This window comes from Manis pentadactyla, chromosome 5 (assembly GCF_030020395.1).
Source record: "Manis pentadactyla isolate mManPen7 chromosome 5, mManPen7.hap1, whole genome shotgun sequence".
Classification (NCBI taxonomy): Eukaryota; Metazoa; Chordata; class Mammalia; order Pholidota; family Manidae; genus Manis; species Manis pentadactyla.
This window is the reverse complement of record NC_080023.1, coordinates 176,609,974-176,623,376: the sequence shown is the minus strand read 5'-3', so window position 1 is coordinate 176,623,376 and position 13,403 is coordinate 176,609,974. Positions and strand designations below refer to the sequence as shown.

The following is a 13,403-nucleotide window of genomic DNA, read 5'->3' as shown; positions in this document are numbered from 1 at the left end:
TCTGTCACTGCTATGCAGAGTTCTGACCAGCATGAGCTCCCAGCCCCGGCCTGCCACTCAAGTGGCAGGCGTGGGGGCCCCAGTCCCTGGCTGCACGTTCTTAGCTGAGCTCCTTGTTCACAGCTTGGGAGCAACGTGCTGTCCTAGGCCCCGAGGGGAGGAGGGGCTCTGAGCCCCCTGTGAGGTCCCTTCAGCTGGGCCTCAAGTCCGTCATGAGCTTCTTGACAGGAAGCTGCTGCTTCCAACACAGCCCCACGGCTGGAAAACCAGGAAATCAGAGCTTCAGGGGGGAAGTGTCCTCAGAACTTTACAGTCCCGGGCTCCGAGTCAAACCCCATGCTCTGCGAGAGAGCTCCGGGATGTGTTTGGGATTCTGGTGCAGCCTCTGCCTGTCTGCCCCAGGGGCTCCTCCTCGTGGGGGGTGCTGCTACGGCTCTTGCTGCCCAGAGCCCACCCCTCCCTGAGCGCCTTGGGCCGGAGCGTGGACCCGACTTGCTGACAGCGAGAACCCAGCTTTCAAGTTTTTGGCTGTCACAAGACAGCGTCAGATGCAGGCGTCTGCCTCCTCTGCCAGGCTCAGGGGTCTGCTTCTGGAAACCAAAGGATACGCTTCTGATAACTCTTTTCCGATTGCAAAAATAGAGCACGTTCATAGTGACCAGTGTGTGCTCACCGGAAAACACGAGAAGGTGCACGGTGGGGGAAGCCCGCCGGCCACCCCGCCACCCGGACATGCTCCGGGGAATCAGCCTCCAGTGAAGGAGCCTGAGCCGCACACCTTCACCACCGAGGGGCATTTTTTTTTTCTTTTTAAAAACCAACTTTATTACTGAGCAAGAAAGATGAAAGGAAGGGGCCAACACGATTTTAAAATTACGACCAGGTCCATAATGGTGGTGACATATAGGGGAGCTGGCACCTGCCCCCAGACCCCCGGGGAAGCAGGTGGCTTCAGCTTCTGGAGGCAGTTCGCATATCTGCTTGGCAAACTCTCTTCCAGGAATTTATCCTAAGGAAGAAAATCACAGATGTGCAATAGAATGATTGATGGGTGCGGCCTGCTGCTCATGCTGACATGGTCCCTGAGAGCCAAGAGAGAAATCCACAGCAAATACTCATTGAACATCCAGGGTGTGCCAAGCCCTGCTTTAGGCATTGAATGCCAGTGAAAAAGACAGATAAAACCTTGACAGACAGGTGGGTGTGGCTATTACACCCCCGGACGAGGACCCTCCTGCACTGGCGTGGGCAGTGTCTCGGCCGAATCACCCCTAGTACCCTGTGGGATGCCGTGCTGGGGTTCTGCCAACACCTGACTGAGGCTGAACGCACAGATGGACAAGGGCCAGGCCAGGGGGGAGGATGGAACGACGGCCCACAACCTGCAGGGACCAGCCCAGGAAGCCGCCTGCTCCCTGTGCACCAGGCTTGGAGGAAGGCAGACCTCTGCCTCTACTAGCAGCCCTGTAACAATAGGCCCTTGGTCAGCAGCTGCCAGCTTCCCTAAGTTTTTGTCCCTGCTTCTGACGTAGGGCCTGCCAGAGAAAGCCAAAACGCACCCCCCACCAATCAAGGGGGCGCCCCGCCTCTGGCTCCCCCAGGCTCTGCCCCCACCAGGCCCGCCAGGAGCTCTCCGCTCCTCTGCCTGATGCAGGCTGCCTGCCTTGCGCCCGCCCCCCCTGAGCACGGCCCCTGCTCCCCTTGTTCGGGTTGCCTTCGCTTATTTCCACATCACCAGCAGGGGAATTGGAGGAAGGGTACGTGGCATCTCTGTCTTCTGTTGCACGACTGTATGTGAATGCACAATGATCTCAAATAAAACTGGCCTGAGGAACCCCTGACCCACGAAGCTCACCCCTAGTGGTGCAGACAAGGGGCTCGATCAGTAAGGGACGTTAAATGTCTCACTGCAGGCGCTGGTTACGTGAATTGTGGTGTCATTATGAGCCATTTCTATGACAGGACAGGTAAAGCTGTCACAGTGTCGTAGATGAGTATTTGGTGGCATTTGAGATTTCATGGCATATGACAAAACAGAAAATAAACAGGTTTCTAAACTTATGACCCCCAGCTTTCAGGTAACTGCATGTTGATGCTGAGGGGAAAAGACCGGGGACGTGTGCCCAGAGCTCAGCGGCATCTCTGAGTGGCCGTCCCCGAGCGGCACGGGACAGGGAGGTTGTGATTTTCTCTGTATTGCCCAAGTTCCCTTCAAAGAGCACTATTTGATTATCAGAAAGTAAAATGTTACTTAAAAAAAAAAAAAAGAAGGCAACTGGGGAAACAGAAGGTGGGACTTTGTTTTTAAGCCTAAATCACAATTTGGTTTCTTTCAAAAAGAGAGATTCTAAACGCCTGGCTGGGCCCAGGGTCACTCCGCCATCAGGTGACTGACACATGTCACCTGAGTACTCTGGGCCAAAGGTCAGACCACAGCAGGGTCGCTGTGGAAACAACCAGACAAAATAGGAGCCACCAGGGCCCTGGAGCACAGCCAGGTCGGGGGAGGCAGAAAAATAATCCTTTCGAGAGCCTGGATTGCTGCCCGGCAGAGGCGGCCTCCACTCGATGCTGGGTCAAGATCTGGCTCCCACCTGCCCTTGCCCACCCAGTGGGCACTTGAGGGCATCTGGTGACCGGGTCCAGGCTCCAGCCTGGGCGGCCCCTCCTGAGCCGAGCCCTGGGTCCCCCTGCCACTAGCATGTGTCCTCTGCCTCTGTCTCCCCCTGTTCCTGCCTTGACCTTTCTTTTCCCTGATGCCTGGTGGCCCCTCACAGCCTGCAGGGGATGCTAGGGCCCCCTCTGTGCCCTGCTGCCCTGGGCTTTGGTGGGGAAAGGGCTGGCGGACGTGTACCCAGACTGGCTATGCTCAGTCCCATCAGATCCTGGCTCTGCCACTCCCAGAGCCTGGCTCTTTGCCATCACTGAGCCTCTCCAAGCCTGGGGATCCTCTTCTGGAAGGTGGATCCTTCCCGGGGTCACCGTCAGGCACAAAGGTCCCCTCCTGGCCCTCTCGCCTTCTCGGGCGGGGCCAACTCCCAGCTACTCCGATGCCACAGCCTGGCATCCTTGGAAACAGGCTGGTCAGGGTTCTGCGCTTGTGCCCTCTGCTGCGGAAACACTCACACCGGTGCACTTGCAGGGGGCGGGGGTCCAGTCGCGCCCCCTCTCCTGGGCCTAGGGAACGAGGAGACTCGCCTCCCAGGGCCATCTTCCTCGGGCCTCTGTCCCCGGGAGAAAGGCTTGAATTTTTCTTAGCAAATTACACAGAACGTCAGGATTGCGTTTTCACCTACGAGGGGATGCTGTCTGCTGCCTGAGAGTCCGGCACGTTTTTGTTAATTGCACCAACAGGAAACGGGGAGAAAGTAGACGGTCGGTTTTCCGAGAAATTCATGTACGAACGCTGCCATGCGCCTTAAAGGATTAATTTCACAAGCCTTAAATTGCAGTTTAATTTGAAAACTAATTCAGCCCCATAATTGGCTTTCTGCTCAAATCACTGAGGCTAAAGATTTAAATTCTTAATATTCATATGACTTTCGAGTATCTGGTAGCATCTGTGCATTAGTCCATGGCATTAATCTCAGGGAGGCTCTGCCGGCATAGAAATAAAATAAATAAATAAATGGGCCCACTAACAGAATAATCTATTTAAGCACAAACTGCGCTGTGTAGATGAAGGTTTCTTTGACTTCATTCACAGCATATAGATTTCTCTGCTATTTAATCTTTTAAAGTGACATTAATTTCAAGATTTATGATGTTAAGTCCTCACATAGTTACAAGGGGTCAGAGAAAGCAGGGCTTCCAATCAGAGCCTTTTTAAAAGATAATCACTGTGGAGGCATCTTTTCTTGGGAGGTTTGGGAAATGCCATGTGACTGCTCCGGTCCTGGGCTCGGGAACGGGGCAGTGATTCTGAGTTCTTGCTGGAAAATGCCATCAGAGGGAGACGGCCTGCAGTGGTGAGGGTGGTCCAGCTCTGAGGACATTGCCCTGTGGTGACTTCTGTGCCCTGGAAGCTCGTTTTCTGAAAAGCAGGGTGCTGGGCCTGTGTGTGGCAGGGAGTGTGTGACTCATTTGCTAGGACAGACATGTGGCCAGCTGTTCCCTGCGTTCCTGCCCCGGGCAGAGGCCCCCCGGCTTAGATGCTGCTGGACGGCATGCCTCGCTGCAGGCCTGGCCCCCTCTGCACAGGTCAGACCTCCAGGAGGCCCTCACAGATTCCCACCTGCCTTACAGAGCAAAGGGCCGAGCCCCCTGGGAACTCTGAGCAGCAGGACCTGGACATGTTCTAAGGTGTCCTGTGCTGCAGAGCTCCCCACTGGGTTGGGCTGAGGCTGGAGCTCTCATGGACCCCACCCTTGCTGGGGGTGCACAGTGGGGAGGACAGACGGGTCTCTGTGCTGCAGGGTGGTGGAGTAGCATGGAGACTGGTGACAGACTGAGAAATGGACAGTGAGACCCGAGTGATGAGGTATGGAGGGGCCGTGCAGGCAGGGAGGGCGGTCAGGGACGATGCCTCTCAGAGGTGACCAGGGGCCCCTCAGGGAGGACACCCAGGTGGAGGACACAGCAACGCAGTGGCCCCCTTTCCAGCCCGATGGCCTGGGACTGTGCTTCTGCCCTTGTCCAGGGGTGCATCACGCAGCGTACGTAGCACACAGATTTCCTAGTTCTTCAAACTGGATGATGACTTCCTGCGGTGGGGTTTTCCCTCCTGGGGAAAGTCCTCACACACGTGGGCTTCTCCTGTAGGAACTACCCTGGCTACATACTTTCTTCTCCCCTTGGCGCCCCCCCTTCCTCCTCCTGGTGGTGGAGGCGATGTCTGGCAGTGCAGCAACCACCTGTGACTACGCGGTGAGAACAAGAGGGGGAGGCGAATGCCACAGGGATGCCCCCCCTGACAGCTCCGAGTGCTCACTCAAGCACCCGCTTGTACACGCTGGGTTTTCTGTGACTTGTGCTCAAATACATTCCAGACAGACTGGGGAGCGGGGGCAATTTGTACCATGGTTAGAAGCCAGATTGCCTGGGTTTAAATCTCGCCTCCACTTGCTACTAGCTGCGTATTCTATGCCTTTGTTCCCTCGTTCCCAAAGTGGGGAAAATAAAAGTACCCGTCCCATAGTGTTGTGGGACTTCATTAACGGATGCGTAGGGAGGTCTTGGAACAGCCTGGCACCTGGCTGCCAGCAGCTGCATTGTTATGATGACTGCATCATCGAATCTTCAGCTGCACGCACCCCCTTCGCAGGGCTAGCTGTGGGCCTTGCCTGCAGGCCTGGTCCTCTGTGCAGAAGGGGGACCCCGGGAGGGAGCAGAGCCTCCTCCCAGCCAGGGTTGTAGCTCAGGGGGAGCAGGTGGTTCTGCACGCTGTGGCGGCTCACGGGCTTCAGGTCAGAGGTGCAGCAGTCACTATTCTGAAGCTGTTGCTTGCTCTTCTCAAAGAGACAAAGGTCAAAGGAACAGGACATGACTGTTTGAAGATGTACTTGCACACTGGAGGGCCACGTGCCCAGCCGCGGGCAGATAGGCCTGAAGGGGCTTTGCTCCTGGTGCAAACAGCTGGCTCTGGGGTGGGGGCGGCCTCTGCCCCTCGGATGGGCCTCCTAGGGCCTCAGCTCTGGGAATGTGGCTCCAGAGGGGAGAGCAGGGGCACGGCGGGCCTGAGGGGAGGAGCCCCTCAGATCCCTTTGATGGCTCTGTGATTCCTTCCAGCTCTGGCCGCTGTCGCTGCCACCTGCCTCCCGGGTGGCCAGTGGATACTGTACTGGGGAACACAGAGACGTTTCCCATCACAGAGGTCCCGGCAGACGGCACTGCTCTGGGGCCACTGCCACCCAGGGTGGCCCACGTCTCAGTACACGGCTGCTGCTGGGTCTTCCTGGTAGCCAGCCCCCTTTTCTGGGGCAATAATCTGGTTTTCCTTTGGGGGTCCATGACTGCCACGCATTCAGACCATATGATTTGAGGAGGGGTCTACAGCTGTACTCCGTTCATCCCTGAAAAATGCTCAGGGTCCATGTGGGCCATGGGGACTGGCTGGGACAGGGATCTGCCCTGGGGCCTTTCTGGGACTGCTGGCTCCTCGGGACATGCCTATAGCTCCCGAGGCACTATGGCCACTTTGAAGAGAGAGAGCACCCTTGAGACCGAGGACAGCAGTGTCCGCGGGCGGCAAGCAAGAGCCTGCCATTTCTGTTTCGGCCGCAGGCACGACCACGCCTCTGGACTCAGAGCTGCGCATCCCCTTTTCCCAGGGGCATTCAAGGAGGGTTTTGGCTGCCTGCTTCCTAAAGAGACCTCACAGCAGCAGAGTGGGGCACACTCATGACCCCAAACCACAGTGAACCCTTCTAATCCAGCCAAGTGGATCTCATAAACTGAGAGGCACTCGGGCCAGGAAAAGGACTTGGGGTGCATGTGGGATCAGCCTGGGACCCTGGCCCCAAGTCGGCCTGCTAATGTCTCCAGATGAACTACCCAGACCTTAACTTATCTGGCTGAGTCAATACTTAATATGTCTTTCTATTTGTTTTCCATTAGGATGGACATTGAAACCCTTCATTAGCCTATCATTCCAGAGAATAATGACTAATTTCTGGAGGTAGTTTTTCCGTAAGCCATGAAGGTACTATGTGAGGACCCTTCTATTATTATGATTCGCTGATGTACAAGGAGGCAGTGCGGACATGGTTCTGGGTCCTGGGAAGTCTCCCGCCTGGAGGCTGCCGCTGCATGCTTGGTTGGGACGTCGTCTCGCCCTGACCAGGGTGAGTGAGGGCGTCAAGCTGGGGCCCACAGCCCGTCGGGGCTTTGCACAAAGCTGTGGCACCCCTGCTCCCCTCCCAGGGCCGTTCAGGGTGGGAGACCGACTCTGGGGCCTCCCAGGGACTCTGAAAGGTGGTCGGCGTTTAGCACAAACACAGTCCTTGAAGAGCAGAGGAGAGGAAGGGCAAAGAGTGTCCTCCTTGGGATGGATGCCAGCCTCCCAGCCGTCCAGGCCATGCCCGCATTCCGTGTGGCCCTGTGAACCGAGGGGATCGGGGCCGTCCAGTCTCTAGGAGCTAATCAGGGTTTCAAGGAGACACAGCAACTTGGTGCTTTTGTTACATCCTTATGAGCAAAGCCAGTTACACACTTGGGAAGACTTTCCCTATTGATTTTTTTAAAAATACAACATGGAAGCTTTGATTTGTGATACGCGGGCGTCTGTGCAGCGAGCTGGGTGTTGGGGAGAGAGGCCCCGCGGCCCCTGTGTCAGCAAGGAAGCCCCTGAGCACACACACCGGCGCCCTGTCCTGGGCCCTTAAAGAGCTGGCAGTTGGCAGTCCTCATCTGTGCTCTTTGACTGCTTGTAGCTGATTTGCCCACCCACCGCCTGTGCCTGCTCCTCAAGGGACTGCGGGGACAGGCTGCCCAAGGTTCCCGCGGAAATGGTGTCACGCTCGTTCCTTCGCTGACGCTGGGCTGGCCTGAGTCTCACAATTCTGAGAGACTATCAACTGAAAACGCAGTTCACCTTGTTGAAACCGCAGCCCCTGGAGATGGCACTGTGACAACCGCCTCCGTCGGGGAAGGGTGATGAGGGTTGGCCTTTGCCGCCCTCCTCGGGGGCCTGCTCGGACCCGGTGCTTCCAGGAAGCTGGCCTCGGCTCTGGGCTCTGTGTGCTTGGGCCTCAGTTTACCCAGCACTACAGGCCTTCCTAAGGGCCTGGAAGCCCTGCCAGGACTGGGTGGGATGCCCACTAAAATACAGGACACCCAGTGACATTTGAAGTTCAGATCAATAAGGAACACTTTGCTACTAAAGGTAAGCTGCAAATGTTGCATGGGGCACACTCATGTGTAAAAATGACTCATTTCTTTCTGGTCTTCAAATGCGGTAGGGTACGCTGTATTTCACTGGCTGCTCCTGGCAGATCCCAGCAGGGGCCTCCTTAGTGGTGCTTGGCTCAGCTTCCCGTCCAACCCAGCTTCGTCATCTTCGGCAGACATGCAAATCAGCTGGGGGGCTTGTCCACGCAGACCCCTGCCCCACCTGCAGAGTCTGAGCCAGCAGGTGTAGCTGCCAGACCTGCATCTCTAACATGTTCCCAGGTGACACTACTAGCACCCCAGCCAAGGTCCCAGCACCAGCTGGGGATTCTGACCCACATATGCGTGGAAGGGACTGGGCGGCTTGCCTCACCTCCTTGGACCTTGAGCCTCATCTTTGCCAAAGGGGACAGGGAGAGTGCCCACTCCTTGTTAGTTATGGGATCCAGAGACTAGACACATCACATGCTTGGTGAGGGCCCTTGGGCATGACAATGCGGTTGTCATTCATGCTGGACTGAAGTCCGTGGGAAGACAGACTCGTGGGTCACCTTGGCCTCAGGGCTTGCCTTTTGGTGCTGGGGAGGCTGGCCTTCTCTCTGGCCTCGTCTCCTGCCCCAGCACCTTTGCACAGGCCTTTCCTCCCCAAGGCTTCCAGCACATGTGTGGGTCCCAGCCCTTCTTTGCACACTGCTTGTCTCAGGCTTCAAGCTGCTTCTGCAGACGGCCTTCCCTGACCCACAGCTGCCCCACGACTCTCAGTGCCCCGCGGGTTTCATCCAAGCCTTGTTATCAATGCAATGGCCTCACTTACTCATGTCGGCTTGATTGTGGCTGCATCCCTGCCTGCCCCCACTGATTATGTGTCAGTGGGTGGGTTCCACAGGCCATCATGGTGGTGGGGGCCGAGTGGCCCTCCCCAGAAGATGGGGCCCCCTCCTCACAGCCCGGCCCACCCTGGGGCAGGGGTGCAGGCTCACCTGGCTTGGAGCCTTCATCCACGGAACCGTTGTAGACCTGGTTGATGAACTCGGGGCGGTTGTCATTCATGTCGATGACGTAGATGTACAGGTCGATGGGGTTTTCCACCTTGTTGCCGTTCATGTCCACAGCGTGGGCTCGGAGCTGGAAGGCAACACAGACCCCGTGAGCCTCGGGGAACCGCCCAGGGCAAGTTCCCTCAGACCCTGGGCAGCGGGGCAGGGGTGCTGTAACGGACAGCCTGGGTGGGGGTCGGGGGGCTGGGGACAGCCACGGAACTTCTCTGGGCCTCGCCTCTCCCCTCCGGAAATGGGGCAATGCTGGCCGAGGAAACTCCCTGCTTGGGTATTTTTTCATTCATTCATTCACTTAGTCGATATCTATTAGGGGTCTGCCTGGCCCCAGATCATCGCTCAGTGAAGTGGACGTGGGGCTTCTCGCCCAGGAGGGAGAAGGCTGCTAAGGCACAAGGCTGTACACAACTCGGCGGCATTAGCGGCTGACTGGGGCTGGGAGGGTGGGCAGGCTCTCCGAGGGGACTTCTGGGCTGAGAGCTGACGAAGGGGACAGGAGCACAGGGCCTCCCATGGGGGACCTCCTGGGAGACATTGTGGGTGAGCCCCACGGGCAGCAGGGGGCATGGAGGGGGGCCACTGGGGGGAGTGGGAGGGGTCCACCTGACGTCTCCACCCCAAGGCTGTGACTGTCACACAGCCTTGTCCCAGCCCACACCTCTGTCAAAACCATGTCACCCCCACACTGGACACATCGGACCTCAAGGGCTTTGTGAGACGACTGCCCCAAGCCAAGGGTGCAGAGGAGGGCCTGTGCTGGAGGCCTCCAGTGGGCAGGGTTTGCAGGCGGGGACTCTATGCAGTCCCCACACTGCCCCTTGGAAAACCTCAGCACCCCGCTGTGCCAGCCTCGGGGGGTAGGGGACAAGTGGCATTCCAGGCCTTTGGATGGGAGACCCAGGCTGTCTCCGCCTGCCTCGGTGCTGTGGCGCGGTCCCAGCAGCCCTGACTGGAATTTCATCCTGGAAATGGTGAGTTTGGGGAAAAGCTTGAGGCCGGCTTTGCCCAAGGAGGTGATGTGCGGTGTTGCAAGAAGGAAAACTAGGGCTGATTCCTGGGAAGCCACAGCCCGCCATGTAAGATGCGACCGCACACACGCTCAGGTCAGTTTGATGTATCATGTTTAATAATCTCGAGAAGCCCGTTGTTGTTTTAGCCAGTCCCGCCAGGTGCCGTCAGGGCCCCTGTTCCTGGGGACCCCGTCCTGCTGCCCAAGCTCTTCCAGGGGGCGCCTGGATGATCCTTCGTCTTGTCAAATGCAGCCGTGCAATAATACTCTGAGTCAAAGGTCAAGAAGCCTTTGAAAAAAAGGAATTCTGACGTAAAGTTAAAGTCATTATCTTCTACCTAAAGGGATGTGGCCGGTGTGGCGCTGTCCCAGCAGCACGAGCAGGCCGCACGGAGATGCCCCGAGAGGGAGGGGAAGCAGGTGCAGCCCGGCTGTGGGGTCCTCCTGCCCCCCCACCCCCAGGTCTTCATTACTTGATGGCTTCTGCTGGAGCGGCTGCGACCTCCTCCCCCAAGGCTGCGGCCGCACAGCCCTCTGGGTGGGGGAGACGGGTCGTAGACGGGCCGCCCAGGCTTGCTGAGGCTAGCAGGTCTGAGCATCCGTGCAGAGCGCGTTTCCTGCGATGCTTTGAATGGGATGCTGCTCTGTTCCCATCACGGGAGGAAGGATGTGGAAATTCTGGCGTGAGGCCTTGGTCTGCAGCCGAGTGGGAATGAACGTGGGGAGGACACTGCTGGCCGCCAGCGGTCCCTCCGTGCACGCAGTGCGCTCCTCTCGCCTTTCGGTTGCTGCTCTTCTCTGTCTCTCCCCTGTGGGTCGTCGGCTGCCTCGTGGGGCCAGGCCCCGGGAGCGCTCCCAGGGTCCTGAAGGTCGCCTGCAGTGGCTCGGAGGATGGTCCACCCTGGACACCAGCACCGACACTCGGTGTGCGCTCGCCTGGGCAGTGTGTGTGCGCTGGCGCACCTCAGTTTTCACGGGACCCTGTGAGACAAGCCTTGCCTGGTCCCTATTTTATGAGGGGGAATTGCAGGCTCAGGATTAGGAAACTTGCCTTGTGGCGGGACGCCATACCATGTCTTACTTACAGAACCCTTAGAATCTTCTAGAGAATCACCTGGCAAACAGTGACCCTTGTTATTTCACACATATTGGCTGTCATAGCGTGTCATCAACTCAGCGGCCACGTGTCGCCACGCTCGCCAGCTGGCGGTGCTGGGCGGGCCGCGGAGCACAGGCATCGGCGCCTGGGGCAGGGAGAACCCCAGAGGTGAGGGCGTTCGTTCCCAGATGTGAGTGCAATGGGGGTCGCTGCCGTGACCAGGCTGTGTTTGGTGGCAGGGTGACCCTTAGACAGGGAGGACCTGGGCGGGGCTGGGTAGCCTCACGGCCCTAGAACCAGAGCGCTTCCTGTGGTGGCAGCTAGTGAGGGAGGCAGACATCTCAAGCATGAGGGGACCCAGTGCATGGCTGTGGCTTGAAAGTGGAGGGGTCCACGTGCCAAGGAATGCAGGTGCCCTTTAGGGGACGAGGAGCTGGGGACCCGGATCTGTCACAGTCTGAAGGCGCAGGAAGCAGATTCTTCCACAGCGTCTGGGGAGGCGTGCAGGCCGTCAGGCACCTTGAGTTCTGCCTTCTGAGACCCGGAGCAGAGCCCGCCTGGATTCTGACCTACGAGTGGGAGCTGACAAGTGGCTGTGTAAGCCCCTGAGTTTGTGCTGGTATGTCAGGCAGCAGGGACGGCTCACATGCCCCACTGGCTGGCACAGCTGCCCCCAAAGGCCCTGATGGGCACCCTGTAAGCTGGAAATCCTGCGAAGGGGCGTGCTGGGGCCTTGTGAGCAGCGTGGTGGCCGCTGGGAGGGGTTCCCAACTCTGGAGAGGGAGGCTGGGTTCTCGGGGTCTTCATGGCGGTGGCACAGTTTAAAATCAGAATATGATGTTTCAACGGGGAGTCCTGCAAATGGGCCTGTCGGCCCCCACTGGGGTGTGGTTGCTGGAGGCATCGCCAGGAGAGGCCCTAGGTGGCCCAGGAAGGGGCTCATGCCCGTTGCCTCCGCGGTGGGGTTGGAGGAGGTGAAGCGCCAGGCCCCTTGACATGCCCTCCTGGCTCCTGACAGTGGCATTGCTGCATATCCAGTCTCCCAGGTGGGCAGGGTGGTGAAACCCCGGAGCAGGATGGCTGAGCCAGGGGCCCTTTCTGGGGGTGGGAAATACCAGTGCTGACTTTGGGGTGACTTGCAGGGGGAAACAGTTGACCAGAACCTGTCAGAGAGGGTCTAGTTTTGAGCTCTGGTTTCCACAAAGTAATTAAAATAAAAAGAAAGGAAGAGGCCATTGCACTTTGTCCCTCCCAAACCTGGCTCCTGCCTTCCCAGAAGTGGCCTGGGGGTGGGGCAGGTGGTGTGGGGGTGCGGTGCCCCTGGATCGAGCAGCTGTGTTGCATGCGTAGGGGTGGGGGCTCCTCCAGGGATGGAAATTAACAGCTGGTGGCTCTGGGGCAGTTTGCACAAGGGGCCAGGGCACGAGGGTCCAGACAGTGGTGAGGAGTCAGACCTGCAGGCCCTCAGGCCTCAGCCTCCGGGAAATGGCCTCGTCATCAACCCCGCCTCAAGAGGGCCTGTGTGCGATCTGATACGTTTGGATGAGAGGCCCCCCTTTTCACTTTGTGCTGGGACCTGGAATTCTGTCACCATCAGGAGCTGAGCCGGGGCCTGGCCCAGAGCCGCCCCTCCCACCCGGCTCTCCCCGGCGGCTGCGGGCGCTCAGGGCAGCAAGCAGGCAGCGGCCAATTCATGGAAAAGGCTTCTTTCGGCACATAGAGTCTTGCAGATCCAGGAGAAAGGAGCCTGGGCTGTGCCTCAACCCCGCACGGGGGGTGCCTGGGGCTGCCGGAGGCTGCGGGGAGGCAGAGATGCGCCCCGCCGAGGGCTGCACCTCCCCACAGCGACTCAAGCAACTTTGGACGGAGATGCCTGGACACAGGACCGAGCAGGGCTGCCTTCCTGCAGGAAACCTCAGCTCCGGTGGGACCAGCCCCGCAGTAGAGGCTGTGGGAGAAGCAGGGTTGGGGGCTCCCCAGGCCAGGGACAGAAAGCTTTCTGTGTGTGACCATGATAACTAAAAATGTATCTTTCTGATCATGAACAATGTGAACTTGATCAGCAAGTGGCTTCCTTGTGGGCCATTTGGAGACAAAGAGCTGTGATGCCCAAAGAGACTCCAGAGGCCATCAGCCAACCAGGGGCGGGGGCTGCAGGGCAGGGGCGCCGACTGGGGGGCGAGGGAGGGGCCCCGGGGGCACTGCTCCTCTCCTTCTCATGCATCCAAATGTTCACCAGGCCCCACCACTGGCTGAGCATCCTCAAGGGCATGGGCACCGTGGACAGTGCATTCTGGGGGCCTGTGCCTCTGGGAGATGGATGGGCTGCAAGGGAGGGAGAGGGCAGGGAGGGGGGGACGGCGCACCCCGGGTGTCTGGCCCCGGCATTCCGTGTGGGAATGGCCGAAGGAGC

General features: G+C 58.4%; 1 protein-coding gene across 1 annotated transcript in view; it reads right to left on the bottom strand.

Moving 5' to 3' along the window:
- The window catches only part of CDH4 (cadherin 4), a 471,142-nt gene that overhangs the window by 46,071 nt on the left and 411,668 nt on the right, over window positions 1-13,403 (bottom strand). Inside the window, exon 6 of the mRNA XM_036901831.2 lies at window positions 8,808-8,952. Within this exon, the coding sequence (XP_036757726.1) occupies window positions 8,808-8,952 (145 nt within the window). The remainder of the gene's footprint in view (window positions 1-8,807; window positions 8,953-13,403) is intronic.